Source organism: Dipteris shenzhenensis, chromosome 15 (assembly GCF_047967505.1).
Source record: "Dipteris shenzhenensis isolate YYH24624 ecotype China chromosome 15, Dip_SZ_1.0, whole genome shotgun sequence".
In the NCBI taxonomy this organism is placed as follows: Eukaryota; Viridiplantae; Streptophyta; class Polypodiopsida; order Gleicheniales; family Dipteridaceae; genus Dipteris; species Dipteris shenzhenensis.
This window is the reverse complement of record NC_141610.1, coordinates 26,868,572-26,892,631: the sequence shown is the minus strand read 5'-3', so window position 1 is coordinate 26,892,631 and position 24,060 is coordinate 26,868,572. Positions and strand designations below refer to the sequence as shown.

General features: G+C 45.7%; 1 protein-coding gene and 1 pseudogene across 1 annotated transcript in view; one reads left to right on the top strand and one right to left on the bottom strand.

Annotated features, from left to right (window-relative positions):
- The first annotated feature begins 3,744 nt into the window (after positions 1-3,744).
- Positions 3,745-5,483, top strand: LOC147893613 (uncharacterized; annotated as a pseudogene).
- Positions 5,484-11,902: 6,419 nt separating this feature from the next.
- ABC1 (ABC transporter 1) overlaps positions 11,903-24,060 on the bottom strand; it is a 111,974-nt gene continuing 99,816 nt past the window's right edge. Inside the window, exon 8 of the mRNA XM_087385992.1 lies at positions 11,903-12,508. Within this exon, the coding sequence (XP_087242118.1) occupies positions 12,119-12,508 (390 nt within the window). The 3' untranslated portion in view covers positions 11,903-12,118. The remainder of the gene's footprint in view (positions 12,509-24,060) is intronic.

The window sequence follows — 24,060 nt, the reverse complement described above, 5'->3', positions numbered from 1 at the left end:
AGATCAATGCCTTTATGGTAGAATTCGCAACACTGCCAAGTATCCTTACCAAATTTCTATGCCAGACCTTACCCAAGGTTTGGCATTCTGCCGTGAAGATTCTATACATTTTGGGTTCATGCTCCAATGCTCTTAGTGTCTTTACAGTAATAGCTTTACCATCGGGCAAAATGCCCTTGTATACAATGCTGGAACCTCCTTCTCCAATAATACTGTTGTCACAGAAGCCATTCGTTGCAGCTTGAAGATGTGCTTCTGTTAAATTCAAGAGCTTACTATGCAAGACAGGCAAAATCCATCCTAGCTCTTGTGGGGATGCACTGGAGCAAACTGTGATTAAGACTACTACAAGCGACGTTACACCCACCAAGCAGGCTGCAAGCGGAACTAGAACTTTCCAACTGATTAATGTTCTCTTTGTTATTGTAGTGTTAGCATCCCCACTTTTCTTACAAGATGGCAACGGAAACCCGCACAAGTCAAGGTTGCCCTTATAGGAAGCATTGGTAAAGGTGTTAAACTAATTGGTCCAGAAAGATGGTTGTTGCTAACATCGAAACTAGATAGTCTATGTATTGCAACCAAACTCCATGGGATCTCACCATCCAAGGCATTATTGGACAAATCCAAAGTCTGTAGATTTGATAATTTACCAAGGCTTACAGGAATCGGACCACGGAAAATGTTTCTAGATAGATTCAAGTAGGTGATGCCAATTAAAGAACCTAAATCAGAAGGGATGTCGCCGTCTAGAAGATTCCCTAACAAATCCAGGGATGCCATGGTTCCAGAGATATACAAGTACTATAAAAAATTGCCTTTTCCAAAAATTGTCAAATTGTCCAGGTAGAGAACTTCGGAACCATTCAAGTGCAAGGCAGGGTTAGGATTCCGAAAGGCTGGTAGATTAATTCTCTGTGGAAGACTTCTTGAGAATTGATTGTCGAAAAGATGAAGCACTTGGAGCAGTGGAGAAAAATTGAAAGCTATGTGTCCAGTTAGGGAGTTGTTTTGCATCATGAGGATGTGGAGGGATGGCAGTTTACTGAGGACCGCTGGCAACATCCCTGATAGGGTGTTGTTGGCTAGGTTGAGAACGGCCAAATTGGAACAATCTCCAAGTGCACGAGGAAGACCACCACCGAAAGCATTCCCTGACCAGTCCAAGACCACCATCGAAAGCATTCCTTGACCAGTCCCCCATATTGCATGTTCATATTGTAGCTACTCATGAGGCTCAATCAAGTTGGTGCATGATGAGCCTCTGAGAGCCTTCGCGGTACTCTCACTCGCTCGCTCGATGTTGTAGCCCGATTTTCAGTTTTCTATCCGTTTGCTATGCAGCTTGTCTGTTGTAGCCATATGTTGTGCTCGAAATGAGTCTGGTGTGCTTTGCCTTTAATTTTCATGAGAGCCCAAAAATAAGGCAAGGAGGGGGAGGCAAGGAGACGAGGAGGCCTTAGGAGACACAACACAGTATATTCGAGATATTGTACGCTTTTGTAGTTAATAACTTGTTCTTGTATGCTTAATAACTTTTCCTTGTATGCTTTTGTTGTCTAGCTAGTCTCCTCAAGCCCCATCATCTCGTCAAGTGCAGCTTCAATTAGCAGCATCACGATCAAGCTTCAGGTATTTTCTATTTTGAAGCCTCTTGGGCTTTCTTTGTATGCTATTGAAGTAATGCTGGGACTTAATTGACCTTGTAAGTCTATTCTATGCCATGCGATGACTTCTTTTTTTAAATGCATTTTTGTCACATTGGTAGAATGGTAAAAATAAAAACTTCTGAGAGGAGGGGGAGAGGTGGAAGAGGAGAACGAGGAGGCAGGAGATGTGGAGGGACAAGTAGCAAGAGAAGTTTACAAGTGGAATCTACACCAAATTTAGAGTTTCAAAAAGAGGTTGAAATTGGAGTTGAAGAGGATAAGGAGATGGAAGACTTTGAAGACACTACTATAATTGTGGAGGAATCTTCTAAGAACTACTATAATTGTGGAGGAATCTTCTAAGAAGAGAAAGAAAGAGGATAAACAACTGGATGAGGAGTTTGAGCAAGAGTTTCTTACTGCACTTGATATTGGCCAGGGGAAGGATGTTATTGAATCTCTTGCAATCAATCCTGGAAAGATTGCTCCCTTGATCCCATTATGTCGTTGTGTTGTAAACACAAGAGTGAGAGGCCTACGAACTGATATGGATAGCCTAAAGCAAGCACTAGAGGTAGAAAAATATATTCAACAGAAAGGAATGTTTATTTTATCTACAACACTTCCGGATGGTGTTTCACAAGAGGTGATAGATGAAATTGAACAATTATGGGATTCTTGTTGGAGGGATGTAAATGCAAAATTTGAGGCACAGATTATTGATGATGCTGATTGGTCATTTTTGTCTCGAAAGATGTTTTTTGTGTCGGAGGGGAATCACCGTACTGTTGCATTGATGTCTCTAATTGAAGAGAAATTCAAGACATCAAAGGCATGGTATATTCGAGTTTTAGCAAGTTTTATTACTCCAGAGAAAGAAACAGAAATGAAGCTAATAGCTGCTCTTCAAAGGTTCAATCTGTAAGTGCGAGTTCTTGCTTATATGTGTTACCTTTTTTCGAGCTTTTAAGGGTTTTGTGAACAATTCTTAATATGTTTGAAGCTATATATTTTTTATTTTTCAGCCTTAATGAAACAACAATTATTAAAACAAGTATCAAGGATTATTTGTATAACACGAAGACAATGTGTTCCTGTGATGAGAATAAGTACTTATCACTTTTTTCTAGAGGATGAAAAAAAGACACTTGAAAAGCATAGGGCAAATGAAAGCAGTAAAGGATCAAGTACTTGGTATCCTTTGACATCTCTGATGCTAGGGAGAATGGTATTTGTAGTAAGTTTCATACCATTTGTCATGGATGTCTTTTGAATTAGAACTAACTAATTCATTGTACTCATTCATTTCTTTGGAATATATTCTAGCCACTATACACGCAAGATTATGAGGCAAAGCTAAAGGAACTTCAGCCAAATTTGAGTGTTGCTGATATGGAGAAAGCACTTAAAAGTATTCGAAAGGATGTGAATCTCAAGTATGGTCAAAAAATGATCAAGGTATGGTTAATTTAATGATTCTTAACATAAAGTTGATTTTTTAACCCATTTGATGATAAATCATCCATTGTCACATTGGAAAAGTTGTATAACATCTCCATTGCAAAAGTCTCAAAGGAGACACAACTAGCAACCCTCAAAATCTTAGGGTCAGATTCAAATTTGAGAACAAGTTATGGGATGCCAAAAGCTGATAGAGAATTCATAAAGTGGATGGCGAAAGAGGCATGGATGGATCAGTTGCTTTGTGAATCTGAGAGGTTACTCTCTCAGGTCTTGGTTGCTACTCAACAAGCTAGCTTTGTGCTTCCTCAAGATCCTACGTTGAGAGAGTATTTTGGGGAAATACAAGCGATGAACAGACTTGAACTTTATAAAGATTTAAAGGATTCAATGACTGTTGCTACAACTGCAACAGGACAAATGGAGATGACGAGGGCATCTCGACGATTGGTATTTAGGTAAGCAATACATGTTTTTTCCTTTTCAATTAAAAATCCATCCTTAAGTATTTCGCTTTTGTACTAAGACTCTTATTGTGTGCACATTCTTGCAATCCTTAAAAGTTGTTGGTAAGATTGAAAAATTGTTGCCCATATGTCGAGTATGGACAAAAATTCAAGACTTAAAATTCTGTATGTACTCTCCAAACATGATAGAAAAAGAAGGGAAGCAAGTGCTCTCTGAGTGGGAGAGAAAGAACTACCTGTGGTGGCTCGATATGAAAAAAGGATGTTGCATCGAGGAGGAGGTAGAGCTGTATACACAGCATAAAAAGGGAGAGATGGGTTCATCAAGCTCAAATTCAATCCACGAGGATGATGCGGTCATTGAGGTTCAAAAAACACTTGAGAAGATGACTAAAAAGGACAAGGATTCAAGTATGGAACTAAAGAAGGGTAGTAGGCCACCAAAAAATCTTGGTACTAATAATGGTAAGTTCTCTTGATCTTTTTTCAAGCTGTTATTTGTTTGTGTAACATATGTTGTTATCGCTTTGTGTCTTTATATATGTGGTGTGGGTACAAATGTGCAAGTACTGCAGTCTACACCCATTTTGAAAGGATGTAAATGGAAAGATAGGTCTGTCCGCTTTTTGTACATTCCATTGACCTCTCTAACTTTGAATCAGAGTGGCACATGTGATGCTTCACATTGCAAGGTTTGGTGCTATGATTATGTCGAGTTTGGGAAGCAATTATTTGTCTCAAACTTCACACAAGCCTATATAGACATGAAGGAATACTTTGTGGGTCTTGGAGGTGAAAGAAAAATAAGAAATGGTAAGAGTGTTGCTTGGGCTGCAGATTTTGTCATTCTTGATCTGCCTACACAGCTAGAAGCTCTTAGAGTAGAGGATTCCACATCTCCATCTTGGAATTTATTAACAGAGGACCATGTACGCTACTCCTTGCTAGTAGCGGCCACAATTGTTTCAGATTCTGGCTAGATCCTAGTTATGTGTGCTCCTCATGTTCTTCATTTGGTTGAGCGTTATGCTAGGATCAGTAGATTGGAGTTTGCATGTTGAATGTACATGCAATGCTTGGATGCATATTATACAATCAAAGTTGGTAGTATTGATCATAAGGTGAGACAATTATCTTACAATGACCTATTGAAAGAATTTATGCTCTTGTATAATGAAATGGCTTGTACTAAGTATAAGTTTAATTCTTTTCTTGTCTTTAGGTGGATGTTGTGGTTTTATGCCTTCTTCATTGGGCTGGTATGTATTGTGTTTGTTATCCTAGAAATGCTTTTGTGGTTGGTACCAAATTGGGCATTGCTTTTGGAAGTAGTTTGTTTCATCATTATTTACCACCAAGTGAGCAGACTATAAAACATGGAGAGAGTATTCCATGGAGAGGTGCATTAGAGAAGGCTCCATGCATGATGTTGTACTTCCTGGAGTTCTTGTGTCCAATTTCTGGACATGTGGTGGACTTAGGTGCTAGGACTGGGGTTCTATGCAAAAAGCATGCGTGCATTCTGGGAGAGCATGCTTATCTATTGAGAATGATTCTGACATTTGCAATTCTATATTGCAACCATTTTTGGATGGACAAAAAGGAAAGGGAAATGTGTTAAGCAACTATGGGACTCTAAATGATTCCAAAGATGTGGAAATGGTTGTTAACCTTCCAGACGACTAGTAAGTATGTTACTCTCGTGATTTATCTTTTTAAACCTATTTGTTGGAGAATATTATTATCAATGAGGCATCGATATTGATTGATCTATTTTAGCTTTTTACCTTCTTATGGAGGTGCTATGGCTGAGATGATGTGTAATGACATTGCATTCAATGCCCCCATCAAAGAGAGAAGGCATCATCGCAATATCTATGTGGATGACATCAGTAGAGAAGATTGAGTCTAGTAATTTGACATGAGTTTTTCCCTTCAAGCAATTCATTTTGCTTGTGATGCCCTAGTATTGAACATGCATAACTTTTGTGGTGTCTTGCACCTATTTCATTTGCTAGAGATGTAGTAATCATATTGAAGAACTATTAGTACATCATGTGAGTACCCATCATGAATATTAATCTTAATATTGCATATTCAATTTTGAGCATGTTGGTTTCATAAAACTTTTTCTATTTGCTAGAGATGTGACAATCATGTCATATCTTAGTTAAGGTTTGCATGTCAAAACTATGAGTTGTGTACAAATGATCATCATGGTGAATTGAATCTTAGAGTATCTCCTTGATGCAACTAATAAATGTTTCGGCATAGATGCATGCAAATTTGCACCCTAAATTCTTCACCATGTGACTTGCAATCATTTCATCAATAACTCACTATCTATCATGATAGTATGAATGACAGATGATATAGGTGGAGGGTGTTGAAATAAAGTAGACATGAAAAGTAGTTTTGTGAATAAAGGGATCTTATAAGCCCTAAATACTATTGGAAAGAAATGTAATTAAATGTATATAGCATCTTTGTGGGGTAGTTTTATGACTAAAGGGTGTGTGATGTTAGCGGCATCTTTGTGGGGTAGAAATGTATATAGTATCTTCTTGGGGTAGTTTTATGACTAAATGGTGTGTGATGTTATGATAAAATTGTCTACGAAATCACAATATAGGCCATGCTCAGAAAAATGTGCTCAAACCAAGACGCTTAGAGAAAAAACGTACCCCAACTGAAGCATAATATAAAGCACTCACTACAGGTGCATGTGAGCCTATATGGCTTAGAAGACTTGTCAAAAACATATTACTTTGATGAATCAAACCAACAACAATATACTATGATAATCAATCGGCTCAAACATTGGCTAAAAATCCAGCATCCCAAGTCTGATTTTTCTCAATGGATTGCAACTCATTGTGCATGGCATGCATGCAATGCACATTATCCTTAGCTTCTTCAAAAGAGTCAGGCTCCTCTTCATCAAGAAGAGTCCATGCATAAGCTGTCTCAACTGAAAGAGCTCCCCTTGCGTGCCTTACTGCACTACGAGTTCGGCCAGGCAATGGGGCGTCAAAGCCTACTCTCACTGAGAGTCAGTAGCAACCAATTCGGGACTGTTTTGGTTGCATGTATCTCTTGAATCTCTTGCCTGACAACTTCATCCACACCCTGTGGAGGTACAAAATCAACCTGTGGTTGAATCGGGGCATGTGGATCAAGAGGAGGTTGTTGTAAATTTTGATTTTCAGCATGAACCTCAACGGGGGAACCCAATGCTATAGGAAGCATTCCCTCAAAAACATCATCTGAAGAAGCTGGAATTTGAAATTCAGCATGTGTATGTGCTGAATTTCATAGAATATAACATCTCTTACAAAAATCTTACGTGAAGCAGGATTGTAGAGACAATACCCTTTGCTTTGTGAACTATACCCCACAAAAATGCATTTAAGTGCCTTATCTGACAACTTCTGTCGAAATTGCGCAGGCACGTGGGCATATGCAACACAACCAAAAACTCTAAAGTGATCCACTGAAGGCTTTCTCCCATTCCATGCCTCATAGGGAGTGATTGTCTTCAAAGCTTTTGTGGGAGCTCGATTCGAAACATAGTTGGCACATATGAGGCTTTCAAGCCAATACCTGTGAGGCAACTTTTTATTGGTAAGCATGCATCTATCCATTTCCATAAGACTGCGATTCTTGCGCTCAGCTTTGCCATTCTGGTGAAAGCTTATGCGTGATGCCTTTCTCCTTCAAAAATGCCTCAAACTCATGAAACATATACTCCCCCCCTCTATCTGTGCGAAGTGTGTGTACCTTGAGTCGTGTCTCATTCTCAAAGTTTTTAAAATGCATAAACACTTCTGATTTTGCCTTAAGACCATAGACCCAAGTGTAGTTGGTGAAGTCATCTATGAATGTAACATAATAAAGATAACCCCCAAAAGCAGGTGTTCTCATGGGACCGCAAGGATCACTGTGAATAAGCTGTAATTTGCGTCGTGTAGCTTTCACTGCACCATCCTTCTTGAAAGGAAGTCTATGCATCTTGCCAAGAATGCAACCTTCACATGCATGAGGAGGAGGTGACTCTAAAGGAGGCAATGCATCAACGATATCATACCTCTAAAGTGTCATTAAGCTGCCATAGCTCATGTGCCCATACCTGGCATGCCATAACTATCCTCAGATGTCTTTGATACATTGTTGCCTCTCTTTTAGTTGCCCACAGATCCAGAGTAGCCAATGCAAAGTGTTGTGCCATACACTTCTACTAGTGCACATCCTCCACCAATAGCTCCTACTCAACCTGATATGCCTTTAGTTGATGATCCTGCTATTGAGCAGGCAGTTGCACAGAAGAGTCATGTCATTAAATAGCAAAAATCAGTCCCGAGATGGCTTTTGGACACACTCAAGGACAGAAAACAAGCTGAGCCTTTGCCAGCCCACACTAGAGGTGCGCATAAACAAATGCATGGCAACTATTTGGCTGTAGCTTTGGTTGCTACTGCTTGCAATGAGGAACCCTTATGTCACAAGGATGCCTTTGACAGCAACGAATGGATGGATGCCATGAAGGCTGCACTTGGGAATTGTGTGACTCGCAACAGGCAAGCGTGCCATAGGCACAATGTGGGTCTACAAGGTGAAAAGGAAAGCTGTTGGCAGTGTCGTTTGCCTCAAATCCCACATGGTTGCAAAGGGATATGCACAGCAACACGTCTTTCATTGACTTTGAGGAGACTTTTGCTCCCACCTCACGCATTACTACTATCAGATGTGTTATTGCTATGGCATCTCATCTGCAATGGGAGGTTCATCAACTGGACATCAAGACTACCTTCCTTCATGGTGAGATCTTCAGGAAGAGGTCTATGTCACTCAGCTGCCAGTTTTGAACAATTAGGTTCTGAAAATAGGGTTTGCTCGCTCAGAAAAGCCTTCTATGGCTTGAAGCAAGCACCCTGGGCATGGTATGCGAAGATACATGCATTTTTGACAGCCCGTGGCTTTCAAAACAACCCAATCAAGGCCACTCTTTATGTATGAAATAGTGCATCAAAATTTTTAATTCAAATTTAATATGTGGATGACATGATTATCACTAGGCCAGAAATGGAACAAATTACAAATTTCAAGGCTGATTTACAATAGTCTTTTCCCATGATAGATATGGGCCGGTTGCACTATTATTTGGGCATACACTCTGCATATGTTGAGGGGGATATAATGATGAGTCCTGGCTTTCATTTCTCCTTCGAGGATGTAAGTCTACCATTTGATGCATCCCTCTATCAGCAAGCTGTTGGTTGGCTCATATACCTTTGTCAAACTTGTCTTGATCTTCAATATGATGTTTCCCAGCTTAGCCGATACATGCACAAGCCTAGTACGCAGCATTGGCAAGCAGTGAAGAGGGTCTTTCGATACTTAAAGGCCACACAACATTTGGGTTTACTCCATGCATTCATGGACAACGACTAGGTAGGATGTTACGACACTAGGGTGTCACACAACAGCAACTATTTTATGCTTGGAGCTTCATGCATCTCTTGGTTCAACAAGAAGCTACCTAAAATTGCCACATCCAGTTTTGAAGCTGAGTACAGAGTAGCTTTCACAACTACAGAAGAGTGCAACGGGGCAGGTCTTTTGATACTTGAAGGCCACACAGCATTTGGGTTTACTCCATGGTTCAGAGGCCCCACTTGTTTTGCATGCATTCACGGACAGCGATTGGGCAAGATGTTATGACACTAGGATATCACACAGCGGCAACTGTTTTATGCTTAGAGCTTCATGCATCTCTTGGTTCAACAAGAAGCAGCCTAACCAAGTGTAAAGCACATCGAAATGCCTCAAACTTGGGCCATTGCAAAGCTTTCGTGAAAAGACTTGCGAAGTTGTCCTCGGTGGAAACATAGGACAATTGGATGTCTCCACTAGATAGTCGCTCTCGAACATAGTGGTAGTGGACCTCAATACGCTTTGTGCACGCATGAAACATTGGGTTTCTAGCAACCGCCAAAGCACTCTGGCTATCCGTGTAGATCATAGTAGAGTCGGACTGAATGATATCAAGATCTACAAGTAACTTGTGAAGCCAAACGCACTCTACTATAGCTGTGAAAGCTACTCTGTACTTAGCTTCACAATTGGATGGGACAATTGCAAGAATTTAATATCAGACTAATATAGTGGAAGGGAAAGTTAAATGTGGTAGGAGATTCCCTAAGCTGAATGGTAATGGATAATGAAATAAGTTTTACTCAATACCAAAATGATTTCCTAGAGTTCTTAAAAGAAAAATGTGAGTTCGATCCTCACTTTTCTAAAATATGAAAATCAACTATGAGGAGGGCTCCAACAAATCAAGGAGCTTTCGTTGAGTCACATGGAAATGTGACACACCACATGGTGGTGATAAGGGGATTAGGTGGAAACAATATAGTCTTGGAGATGGTGACCTGCTCAACAAAGGTAGAGTATGTGTCTTGAATAATAATGACATTAGGCATTCTTTTTGTTAGTGTCATGATAGTCCGAGTGCTGGAGACCTTGGAATTTAGAAGATGTATGTGTTCTGAAAAGACAAATATTTTGATTCAACTCAAGGTTTTAGTCCATTTCAACCTACAGTCCTAATTACGGTGGGGCTCGAAAAAGAAAAGATTCAAGCAACCAAAGACTTTCTCGATGATATGAATTAAATACTTAAATTAGCTAAAGATAGCATTATAAAGCCTCAAGATAGAGCAAGAAGTTATGCAAACCCTCATCGTAGAAAATGAGAAAATGAGAGTCTATCTTAGCTTGTTGGAATCTTCAGAATCCCTTAAGACAGGTAAATGTTCAAAGTTGTCTCCTAGGTATTACGGACCATTCCAAATTCTAAACAAAATTGGAGAACTTATTTATGAGTTCGCCTTTCCAGAGGGATGTAGAGTACATTAGGTTTCTCACGTAAGTAGGGTAAAAAGGAAGTAATGAGATGACAATCTCATTGGAAATGAAGTCCTAGTCGAACTCATTGAGCTTGCTACTTCACCGCATGAATCAAAAATAATTTTAGATAGACGAGAAAAAAGAACAAGACATACAATGTTACGTGGATCACTCTGTACATATCATAGGTTGCTATATCCCTCTAGGACAAATATAAGCAACCATGATGTAGTTTCCAAGTATTCCTGAGATATTTCTAGGATACTTCAGCCATACCATGGAGGGGGGTTTGTTAGCACTTAGCCTTGGTATGAGCCTTGTAGGTCAGGTCAACTCTATGAGTTGACTTCTCTGGTCAACCATATGGTTGACTTGGGGGCCATATAGGCCACCCTTTGTATTTTCCTCTTATCCTTTTGAGCAGTACTTCGTTCTTGCTTCAGTATGTTGTTTGCTCCCTTTGCACTTCATTCTCATTCCCTTGCTTCTCGCACCCAACAAGAGAGAATTAAAGAAAACCCGTGTACAATCATCATGTCCAATGGACATTAATAAAAACTGAAAATAAAAGTACAACCTGGGTACATGATCAAAAGTCCCACAGTGAAAGGACTATATATAGAGGAGGTGTTTGTGGCTAGGCTCATTGCATCTCTATATCTCTATCTATATGCCTGGGAACAATACAGAGCATGATAAAATGCATCTAGCTCCATCCTGTGCTAAAAATTGGATGTAGGAGGTCATGCATTAGACAGAGGGCAAGATATCTCCCTAGATCTACCAAAGTGAAGCAGAGTCGACTTGCAGCCTCCTGGATAGCTTTGTTGGGTCTCCTCAATATCTCATCAATCTGGGCCTGGTGGATCCTTGGAAGACGAAGTCCAAGTGGTCAGGGTCATCTCCTGCCTTCTTTTTTTTGTCAAAAAGATCTGATTTGCTTTAAACTCTACAATACATAATAGTATTGATCAAAAGATTTGCATTTCAACTCCAATACAGTCCATCCTCTGGCTCAAACCTCTTTGTCTCTGGATACTGTCACCTTCGGGCTCAGGTAGCTGGGGGGTGTGTGTTGAGGATATTGTGGGGGATGGGAGGCTCTAGGCCAGGTAGTGGTCAGAAAAACCTAGTAATCCTAGTACTCTGACTCCGCTGCCGCTGCAGTAGACTCCCCCTGTGGCTTCGATAAGATACATCCTCAGGCACCTCTGATTATAGCACCTCCAACTGAAGTTATTTTATTTTACAATCAAGCAGCTAGCCAAGAAAAGATACACCAACGTTAAGAATCCAACCATTTCATATATGTTTTAAAACATATTAAATGTTGCATTCTTTATTGTGTCGACTTTTGACGGGCCTTACAACCACTAATAAACTACAGTGTTCCTGAGAATGCCCAAGTACTTTAAAACTGATCATTCTTGTTTTAAAGAATGAACAATGCAAGTGTACGCAATTGTTGAACAGGCATTTCACAAAAAATTCAAAATAACTTTTAACATGGCCTGCTTTATTGGCTGACTCTGAATAGGCTTTACAACCTTAAGAATTCCCAAATGAGTGCTCAAATTCTTTAAAAACTCTTAAATCGAATATTATGAGTCTTCTTTTAGAGAAGATAAACTATATTTGTGCAGCACATTGTTCATCATCTTGAACTGGAAAATTGTAAGCTTCATAAACATCCAGAAACATCTCTCTGCAAGGAACAACAGCTTTTAGCTTTATGCAAGCCAAAAATGCTCCCGAGAGCTTCCTATGTAAACTGTAGGCTTCATCAGGTGGCGGTGTGAGTCGGTGTCGCAGCATTGTTGCACCCAACTCTGAAATTCTTCGTGTCATGTTGGCAGACTGAAAGTCAAAGCCTCCAGACTTAGAAAATGGCAGCCCCACTACAAAGGAAGCCTCAGTATGTGCATCCAGCATGACAGTTGATTCCTCTCCAGTAAGAAAACCTAGTCTACGAGACATCTCAATTACCTTCTCCCTGTCCCGACTTGCACATGCAAATACCTGCAATTGATTACAATGATTATTCATCAATCTCAGTTTATAATCAATCTCATTTGCCGCTCGATCCCAATCATCAACCCCCTCCCCCTTTCCTTTTGGATTGTTCCATTTCTTGTTCATCATCGTACCATCTCCCCTCGAGAAATTTGTGTTCACACATAACCACCCCATTCATAAACCTAGTTGATGTTGAATTCTCTAAGACATGGTTATTATAGGCCTGATCAACCAAACAATCCAAATGCATCATTCAGCATAGCCTTGCTTCTTTGATGAATGCAACCAAGAAGCCAAAATATTGTGATAGCACCATCCACTGTATAAGGAAAAAGAGAATCATTTTGAAAGGACCCTAGTGTGCAGGAATCTGATGTCCAGACCTATCTGCAGCATTGTCATTCATTGCCATTATTAAAGACGCAAAATAATTTCATGTCTTAGTGCCATTCGAGATAACGTTAGTCAGAGGACTGGCAGTGGGTGACACCCGAAGGGCTCATGCTAACGCCTTGATTAACAAGATGAGATTATCCTCCTTTAATGCAGCCTGGAGAGTCCGTAAAGCCGATGCACCAACAACACCAATGATGATCAGATTCCAGACTGCAGTGGACAGATTTACCTTTGTAGGCACGAGGGCAACACTAAAGGGGACTAGGACATACCTAGATGATAAAGTCAAGCTCTTGCAGCAAGATCACAGGAGGGGATGATTGAGTACGTCAACAAGACAGGAAGGTAAATGGGCTGCGTATAGAGATGGTAAGGTGATCCAGAGAAAAAGGAGAAGGATAAAAACAGCACATGGTGGTGTGGGACTTATTGGACGGAGGTACACAACAAATTGCACATGGCTGTGTGGAACTGTAACGGCACCCTTTGGTCTATCCTAGGAGGGTTCTCAGAGACCTACACTAGTAGAGATCTGCGAGCCATCATCAAGGAGGCGAGATTGCGATCCAAAAAGTCTACGCTTGCTTTGTAGACTTGTGGAAAGCTTTTAACACAATTCCACAATCTCGTATGATTAAGAGATTTTAGAAGATGCAGATCCCAAGACTTTTGATCTGGGGGGGTGATGAGTCTATATGAGTCAGTCAAAGGAAGAGTACATGCCCTAGATGGCCTATTGGATTGGATTGAGAGCACAATCGGAGTGAAGCAAGGATGCCCAAGCTCTACATTAATGCAATCACGACCTTCATTGACCACCATGGAGGTGAGGGGTCATTGCTTTCTGACCTGATGATACAGATATTGTTATATGCAGATATATTGTCCTCATATCCTCATTCACAGCAGGCATATAAAGAGGTTGTCCTCATATCCTCATTCACAGCAGGCATACACAAGCTGTATTGCATCAACATAGTTCACTTCTTGGGGGTAGCCGATGGAGATCGTGCAGTCCTACACTTACCTAGGGGCAATTTTCACAGGACCAATATTCACGATGATTCATGCTGTTGCATTTGTCTGATCGGTACATCAATCCATGGAGGGGTATAATCAGGGCAATTGGCATCAGGTATGCAGGCCATGCTTATTACTCTTTTCCATACCAAAATGATACGTCGATACTGTTCCAATTGGGATATTATTGAAGGATGGAATCATTCCTAATCTTTACTTGTTGAGCTAATTGATAAGATTGTGATTGCCTTGGTCTAAGCTGCTTATCCTCCCATTTGCAATCCTAGGGATATTTGCCAGTTTAGAGGGAATTTGTAGCAAGCTGGTTTTCTGCTGGTACGCATTTGCATCTTTGAAAAAATCACACTTAGCTCAGTATATGCATTTCTTTCAGAACCTAAATCCAGAACCGCGAAGGATAAAATCACATGTCAAGCTAAACCTTCAGTGTAGGGCTTACGAGAGGTTAGAGAGCTTTGGCTCGACTTGCACATTTCAGGGATCCCTCGACCAAGTAAAGATTGTCTAATTCACTGGTACGGCCGACAACCATGTATGCAACACACCTTTTGGGGGAGTGATCTGTCGGTGCATGTTTGACATGGTTCAGGTGATTATGGGATCTCGGATGATTCAGAGTAAGCCCTCAGTCCCTCATCAAATAGTACAGGCAGAGTTTGCCATGACGCTACTCTAAATCAATGTCACTTTCCAGACAATGAGATATCTTAGTCTGATTTGGGCCCTGCCCAGTTGGAGACTACTGAGGTTGGCACTAGAATCATCCAGACACCTAGTGGATAGAGAGGTTAGCACGGCTTGGTGTGCATGTATTTCCAAATTAATTGCCAGTCACGTTATTTAGATGGATCGCCTCCCTCCTTTATAGTACATTGAGCACTCTGGATGTCTTGCCCTTTCCCATGAGATGAGATCAGCAGAATCATACGGTTGGATCTACTCCAACTCCATACACCACACACTTGGGGGCGAGCCAGGAATTCACTATCAATTTCTAATTCCATCGCAATCACTTTCTAAGAGCATCGGAGGATAGAGTGATTATCATATCCTAGTACTTGGAGATAGAAGAGCCTCACATGGAGGACAGATGAGTCTTCCAATACCTATGGACGAAAGAGTCTCACATGCATTGAGGATTGGAATTAGACAACTGCGGGGCTCGTCCCACCAGCTAAGGATCTACTGAGTCATATCAAATAGCAAGAGGTGATGGAGACATGCGAGACAGAGCTAGACTGGACTTCAGAGGAGACCATCAAAGTAAAAGACTCACAAAACCACTCTGCAAAATTAACATGTATTGCACCCTATTTTCTGCAAAATAATCCATACTCATCCAAATACGTTCTCTCTGTGTCTTCATCAACCAATGATTGGCTTTTCTCTACTTTTTTTCGTTGAAAGCTTGTTGATGGTCTGCTTCCTGTTCTTTTCTCAGTCAATTTCTGGCAGCAAAAGAAGTGTAGAAAGTCAGCTTGCAAATGAATTTTAAGATGCCCCCTCGCACGCATCTGCATAGACATTCATGATCAGCTAGCGTGCCAGATAGCCCCTAGGGGGTACAGGGACCCAATCTGGTGTCGTCTACATTCTCTCTCTAACCCCCCCCCTCTCTCTCTCTCTCTCTCTCTCTCTTATGGTGCATACGCATACGCCTTGCACAAAGGTTTAAAGAAGGTCTTGTTGCGCATTACACGATCATTAACTATTGCACACAGGAGGCCTCGTAGGCCTATGAGACAAAGTACAATCAAAAGGTACTTCATACAAGCCACTGTGGGCAGAGGCAAAGAGCTCCCTAAGGCCCTTGCTGAGTGCTATGCTAATAATCTCAAAAATTCAAATTTTCCAAACTAGTGCTCAAAATACATATCTAGGAGCCATGGTGGCTCTTTGGTGGGATGCGAAGATGTCTCGTATTTAGGTCTGTCATGTTGTGTCTCGCTGTGGCGAGGGGTCGATCATTGTCCTCTAAGGAGAACTAAGATAGGCTGCACCTCCATCGTACGTGCTCTGGTTACCCTCTGCATGGTGCGTGGTCTCTAGCTCAGCCGCTCTGCATCGTCTCTTCCTGCTGATCCACTTTGCTCTCATGTTAGCTGTCTCCTGCTCTACACCTGCAGGGCTCGTCCCATTAGCCGAGGGTCAAGGCAAGGAGAGCCACATGAACGCCTAGTGAATAGCGCATCTGTAGGTTATGCACGCTAGCAAGGTGGAGACAGAGGAGCATTTGCTATGTACTTGGCCAGTCTAGTATGAGATTTGAGGATGGTACCACTGTCTATTTCGAGAGGGACACCATTTTGGGCCACTCTCCCGGCTGATCCACTTTGATGACCAAGTCTATTTTGGTCTCTATTTGATGGAGACGCATCACCACAGATCGACCTTGTAGCGGCAGATTAGACAGAGGTGACTGTGCCACAAGAGATAGAGATAGATCAGGCATAGAGACATGTCACACACATCTATGCATTCAAATCATTGGTTCCCCCCAAATACCATTATGTATAGAGCTTGAGATATCCAATTATACGATGCAATGGATCTCATCTTGTGGGATTGGGGGGATGGGGCATCCAAGTTGTACTAGGAGAGAGAGAGAGAGAGAGAGGCCTTTTGGAGACCTTAGGCCCTATGAGACAAAGTACGCTAAAAAATAGTATCTCATACAAAGCCATTATGGGCTGATGCAAGGGTTCACTAGGGCCCTTGTTGAGTGCTATACTAAGAAATTCGAAAACCCGAAACTCAAAACTCAAAATCTTGAGAGAAAATAGGAGATGTGATCAACTATGATCTTGGTGCTTGGCAGTTCTCCGATGGGATATGAGGATATCTCCTATTTGCCTCTGTTAGGTACTCTCTTGTTGTGGTGGGGGGTGTGGCGTCCATGATCTTCATATTTGGTCAGCCATCTCAAGAGTGATACTGAAGTTTCTGAAGAGGGTGAAGGTGATCTTCTCTTTTCTGGCCTCCCCAAATGGGGAAGAATTTACTTTATACTTGGAGAACTACAAATTATACAAATGACACTCCTTCAAAGAGCTCAGGATGCAACTTTGAGGATGACCCTTCGATATGGAGAGCTGACCCAGAAATGCCTGAGGAGAAACCCAATCTCGACCAAGATCAACGCTGCCCACACGGAAGATGTACCACTATGCAAGGCTATTGAAGAGGCTTGTGCTGTCCCCGGGCATGCAGCGGAGCTGTGTGAGTGTGAGAGACGAAGGAAAGACGGAAATCTGAGAGTAATGGAAGCTGAGAGAGAGCTAATATAAGAACTGAGAGATGGAGCCGAGAAGTGAGCTGTGCAAACTGCAAAAGAGAGCTTCAAAGAGCTGAAGAAACAGTACCCAAACCTTACTCCGTTTGCGAGTCCAAGTCCCCAACTATAGTGCTGCGTGAACACATCCAGATCTGGCTGAACTGATAACCAAGGAGCTGGGCTGATTGGGCCAATTCCTGCTCAGGTGCTGCACAAGGGCCTAGAGGAGAGCTGCAGGAGGGCTGAAGGCTGGAGGCACTGAATGGTGAATGAGGTCAGCAAAGGGCCCTATTTATAGGGGCTGGGGAGCCAGCCAACCAACCAGGATGAACCGACTGAGCAGTCGGTTACAGCCAACTGGTTTGCTGGCCCTTGCCTATAAAAAGCCCTCCCTAGCTCATTTGCCAGGGAGTTTTCTGGGCAGCCCTTGCAGGCTGCCTTCCTTGCTTGCCTCTGGTCCAAATGCCTTTGGAGGGCCTTCTAGGGCTCCTACCCTAGGCTATGGCCTAGACCTAATGAAACCCTAAGATGGAAACACTACTATATACTGTTCTCCAGTGGTACTAGTGAACAAGGACTTGATTCTGACTTGACCTAAGGCTGAGAGACTGACCTACGTAGCTGGTGCCTGACTGTCCCCAGACAAGAGCTCACAATGGGGTCACAGCATACAACAAAATATCCTATCATAGGAACTATCTGCACTTTGTCGCTCAACCAGTTGTCACCTTGCAGCCAAGTGCAGGGGTGCATGTGACAGATGACCAGAGCTCCCTCTCAATGTTCCCCTTTTTGGGTTTCCCTCTCTCGCAGCAACAACGCAATGTATTTATTTTTTCTCGTCTAGACATCAACCCTAGGTATGAGTGTCCATTTAGTTGCCCCACCCTTAGCTATCATTGTATCTGGGATTTTTTCAGTCTCATAGACTCTTCGATCTTCCCCAGATGGTAATAAACGTTGTTTCTTTCTTGTCCTCCCCGCCCCCCCTTCTCTCTCTCTCTCTCTCTCTCTAAGATGGGTGTCAACCTTATGTCTCAGACAGTCTTAAGGTTGTGAGACAGCCTAGAGGGTAGGCAAGGCGGTGGCACCAACAAAACCATTAGTGCTGGAACTCCGGATTGTCATGGATAGGTCCACACTCATGAGTATGAGGGCAACACGCTCTAAAACAAGGCCTTGTGCTACTCCAAATGCAAAAATATGAGCATGAATTTTTTTTTCCATTGTGATTTAGAGGCCTATCAATATTGGTCCTATTTCAGCCACTTAGTGGAGGTTCTAATCAGACTTCAATAGTCCTCCAGTTTTTTCATGTTTGTAGTTCAAATAATAGCTTGTTAATACGCATTTGAGTCGGCATCAAGTCACAATGTGGAGAGCAGGAGGTGGATCTAGCAGAGATGAGACAGAGTGGGTTAGTAGGAAGAGGAGATGAGGAGCAGTGGAGCAAGAGCCATAGAGACCATGCACTATGCAAAGACAGGCAAAAGCATGTAGGATGGAGGTCCAATCTATCTCAGTCTTACTTAGACGGAACCATCAGAGGCTAGGTATCACTTTTGATGTGGCCCACCCCATACAATCATGGGATTTCCTTTATTGTTCAAAAGATTAGTTGCAAAATAGCTTGCATTTACTCCAAATATTTTTCCTATACTTGGATGATGACCTCACTCTCTTACAGCAGGAACACAGAAGGGAGGGGATAGTAAGAGTAATGGCAGAAAGAGAGGCAGGAAAGTGGGCTGCATACAAAGATGGCAAAGTGATTATCCGGGAAAGAGTAGACGGGGGAGAGGAGGAAGGGGAATTATGACGGTATCGGCCCAATGGGATGAGTGCATGAAGTGGTTTGAAAATCATAGTTAGGGGAAACGGGAAACGGAAACATTTCGGGGTTTCTAAAAGGGTGAAACAAGGAAACGCCACGTCATCAAGGGTGGTTTAGAGAAAAGGGTTTTGAGCTGGGCACACACAGATTTAGAATGCTACAGGCTGAAAGAGAGGGCTGAAGGAGTGGAGGCTGAGCTATGAAGGAGGGCGGAAGGCGAATGGATGATGGAGAGTGGCTGAAGCAGCCTGCAGGAGACAAAGGACTCCCAGGGAGTGAATGGGGATCAAGGAGGCTAGAAAACCCTCAAAAGTCCAAGAGTGAGAGGCTGAAGGAGTAGAGGGAGTGAAAGATTGCAAGTGGAGGCCAAAACGAAAATGCAAATAGAGGAAAAACCCGCTGGCAGAAATCGCAAAATAGAGGGAGGGGGTTGTTCTGAAAAGCGTTTCATTGGGCTGAAACATTTCAGTCGGCCGTTTCAGGGGTCTGAAACATTTTAACCTGAAACACAGTTTCTAGTTGGGGCCTTTCTGAAATGCGTTTCAGTGTAACTATGTTGAAAATGGCATTGTGGACTTGTAATAATACACTTTGGGATATCCCAGCTGATCATAAAGTACGACGGCGCTCCTGCGAGCTTCCTTCCCCCCATCGCTAGCTACCTCCACTCCCTAGCCCCCCCCCCCCGCCGCGACCACCTCCCGCCCCCTGTCTCTCCACCCTCGCCTTCCGCTCGCCATCCCCCTCACCCGCCGCCTCGCTCGCCTCACCCGCCATCCCGCTCACCCGCCACCCTTCCCTCCGCCTCGCTCGCCGCCTCCCATCCCCCGCCCCCTGCCTATCCGCCCTCGCCCCCCCGTCCGCCCTCGCCCACCCGCCCCCCTCGCTCACCCGACCCGCCCCTCGCTCACCCGCCTCGCTCACTCCACCCGACCCCCTCGCTCCCCGCCTCCTTCCCGCTCCCCCCCGTCCCCCGCGCCCTCACCCGCCTCTCCGCCACTCCGCCTTCCACCCCCCCTCGCCTCCATTCCGCTCCCCCGTTTTTTTTTTTTTTTTTTTTTTTTTCCGCCTCCACTCCGCTCCCCCGCCCTCCGATTCACCCCTCCGCCCCCGCCACATCACCCCCGCCCCCCCCGCCCTCCCGCCTGCCCCGTACCCTTCACCTCGCCTCGCCCGACCCCCCCCCGTTCACCCACCTCGCTTCGCCCGCCCCTCTGCTTCACTTCCCCACCCCGCCTCCACCCTCCGCCTCCGCCACCATCCCTTCCATACCCAGGCGCCATCCTCCCGCTTCGTCTCCCCTTTTGGGGTGGCAGCCTGTTCTTCATCGGAAGCTTGCAGTTAGTCTTGGCGGTATGGCGGCCCCCTGCCCGGATCCGGAGGCCCAGTCGGACCCTCCCTCTCCAGATGCCTACCGCGTTATCCTGACATAGCAACAATCATCCCGTGTGCAGGAGGTTGCCACTGACTTTGCCCGTACCTCTGTTTACGGTAGAGTCATTGGACACTCTCCCTCCAGAGCAGCCATCAGGGACTGGCTCCAGTCCACTCTCCTGCTAGAGGATGGCCATATTGAGGAGGTGGCCCTTATGGGAAGGGGCATCTTCTGGCTCAAACTCTCCAATGAGAAAGCTGCGAGCAACCTGATTGCCGGTTCCCCCACATCGGTGGATGGAAAGATTATCATGATAGTCCCGTGGTACCGTGGATTCAGCGCAGCAGATTTTGATGTTCGGTTCCGTATACCTCGCCACCCAGTGACACTAGTTTTTCCAGTGCTTGCTGCGGAGCTGCGGCCGATTGTCAGGGACTTGGGCTCCCATTTTGGATGGGTTATGCACGACACCTTCGCCGATGCGGTGACCACGGCAGGAGCCCCCCGAGTCCGAGTGGCTGTGGCAGACCCTGCGACCCTCCCTGCAGTGATCGAGATTGTGACAGATGCCGGCAGCATCACCCAGAGCATGATAGTCACCGGACAGCCAGGTCAGTGCCTGAGGTGCCATGGCTTTGGGCACTTGGCGGCTGCGTGCCCACGCTTCGCCAGTTCATCTCGACCCCCCCCGCCCCCGCCCCCGCCTCCTCCGCCCCCGCCCCCCCCTGGACAGTCACGTCAGGAGGAGCCGAGGCAGGCGGAGCCCGGTTCAGAGTTAGTGGGTGGCTGGACCGAGGTTAGAAGAAAAAGAGGAAGGAACAAGATCTCGGATAAAGGCAAGGACGCAGAGGTTACCCTTCCGGCAGCAGCACCCCAGAGACCTGACAGGCAGCCGCCCCAGGGACCTGGGAGAGCTTCTTCGTCGACGGCAGGCCGCCCTTCACAGCCTCAGATCCCCCCCTCTCCCGCTCGCCCGCCCCTTTCCACTCAGACCCAGTCCCCTCCCCAGTTTCCCCTCCCTTCGCCCGGCTCGCAGCCTCAGCCTCCGTCTCTTCCTCCTCAGTCTCCTTCTCCTCCCTCTCAGCCCCAGCTCCAGAGGAGTCCCTATCCCCCCCCTCCCTCCGCCCCCCTCGACTCCTCTACAGTGTTAGCTGCACCCTCGGCTTCCCAGTCGAGGGCAGCCCCCGCTCCGCCTCCTCCACCTACTCCGCCAGTCGCCTCCGTGGAGCTCGAGTCGCCTGCCCCTCAGCCTCCTCCCCCTCCCCCCCCGCTGGCAGAACACCCGGAGTCTACACCACCACCGGAGCAGGCTTCCATGGCCGCTAGCCCCTCAGTGGCAGACTCTGGTGGGTCTCAGCTTCAGGAGAGAGCGCTTCCTCGAGACTTTTACAGATCAGGCCCCTGGGACTACTTGGACGTGGCCGACCTTGGGACCTTCCCGGCTTATCTCGACATCAGCATCTTCTTGCTCCGCAAAGGGGCGGATGGGAAGATTGTCGCCTTGGCCCCTAGGGATGGCCCTAGCTTCGCCTTCACGTTCCTCAGCGATGGCACCGAGACCTGGACAGACGACTCGGTTTGGGAGGCGCTCAGAGAGCAGACACACGGCCAGGTCTGTTCCTGGATAGGCCCGTCCGGTGGGCAGCTTCTCGAGACTCAGTGGTCCGAGGGCGATGTGCGCTTGCGGTGGCGCTGCGCCGCCAAACGCTTCCGACTGATTGTGATCCTCAGACCTACCCCGTCATGGCCTCTCCCCCAAGATGTCAGAGCTTGGTCCCATCAGAAACTTCGCACCTTCTATGGGATGACCACTTCAGAGATCTCGAGCTGGCTCGAGAAAGCATTTGTTCATGGCACCAAAGGCCTCTCGCCTTTGTTGAAGGTGTTGAAGGACGGGCAGGACGATCCCGTCTCCCCCTCCAAACCTTCTCATAAGCGGCAGCGCCTCCATTCCGACATGCCTGATTCTTCATCGACTTCGACCGCGAGCAGACAGTTGTTCGCAGCCCCCCATCCCTCGCCATGAGCCTACACCTCGTATCCTGGAATGTGAACGGGTTTCACTCTTCTGGCACCCGTGGTCCCAGGAAGCTCATTTTGCGGCAGGAACTTCAGCCTGCAGTGATTGGTCGTTTGGATGTACTTCTGCTCCAGGAGCACAAGCTCTCTGCGGCTCATTCCCGTAGCTGCGGGAAGGTTCTCCCTGGACGTTCCTACACTTACTGGGAGCCCTCGATCGGCGCACAGGGGAGGAGTGGGGGTGTCTGTACCTCCGTGTGCGAGCAGTTAGCCCAGGGAGTTTTCGGTCATGGCACGTTGATCCCAGGCCGAGCCCTTTGGGTAGGCCTGGATTTGGAGGGATCCAAAATTGGAATTCTCAACATCTACGCTCCTACAGACCTCCGATGCAGAGCCACTTTCTGGAGGACACTTACAGGGATTCTTCCAGTCATGGATTCCTGGATTGTTGGAGGTGACTTCAACAATCTCAAGTCATTGGAGGACCAGCAGGGCAGAGGTCCGGAGTTTACAGGTATGGCTCAGGCAGAGCAGTCAGCTTGGGACTCCTTCATCTTCGCGACAGGAGGTAGGGACAGCTGGAGAGACCCGTCCTTCCGGCGTTGGCACGGGAGCCTGGACTTCTCTTGGGGCTTCCGCAGGGAAGGAGGCAGACTCCTGGAGAGGCTTGATAGATTCTATGTCAGTGATTGGGCCATCAGTAGAGGCGGTCAGGCGGGTATAGTTCCAGGGACGACACTTTCCGACCATGCGCCGGTACTCCTCTCATTAGATTCGGCAGCCCAGACCCTCCCCCCCCGGTCATGCAGGATTCCCGATTCTATTTTCTCGAGGGAGGACGTGCGTAGCAGTATTTGCAGTCTTTGGGACAGAGATTGGGGGGAGTGCACGGATTTGGTGGACTCAGTTGCGCAGGCTCTGCAGGAGTCCAGCCAGATCTGCCAGCTAGCAGCCCTACAGGTTCGTCAGGAGTGGTGGAGTAGAGAGAGAGCTCTTCGGAGGGACCTCGCATCCATTCAGCGACTCCAGCAGGCTTCCTCGGGCTCGAAGGAGCTTCGGATCCAGGCCCTTCGAGCCAGAGCCCTCCTGGAGGAGACACTCCAGCGCCGCTCAGAGTTTTCCTATCACGCCTCTCTCTCCTTCTGGGCCCGGAAGGGTGATCGGATGTGCAGAGAGTTCTTCAGGACGCATGGCCAGAGAGCTGCAGGTGATCAGCTTCGGAGTCTCAGGACAACGGATGGTGACATCGTTAAGGATTCGGGGGAGGGGAGTCCTGGGGTTGGCCACTGACTTCTACAGGACCCTCTTCCAGCAGGAGCCGCTTGCCCCTCGTGCTAGTCGTGCCCGTGAGGAGGTGTGGAGGCACATTCCATCCCTGGTCCAGCCTAGCATGCAGGCGATGTTGTTGACGCCGTTTACCTCGGATGACATGCTGGAGGCCTTGATGGCTATCGACGGACAGAAATGCCCAGGAGAGGATGGGCTTCCCCGAGCTTTCTTCATTTCCTTCTGGGACCAGATCCATCAGCCCCTCCTTGCAGCTCTGCAGGGGATTTTCAGCAGCGGTTTGATGCCAGAGAGCCTCTCCTCGGGACTGATTTGCCTCATCCCGAAGG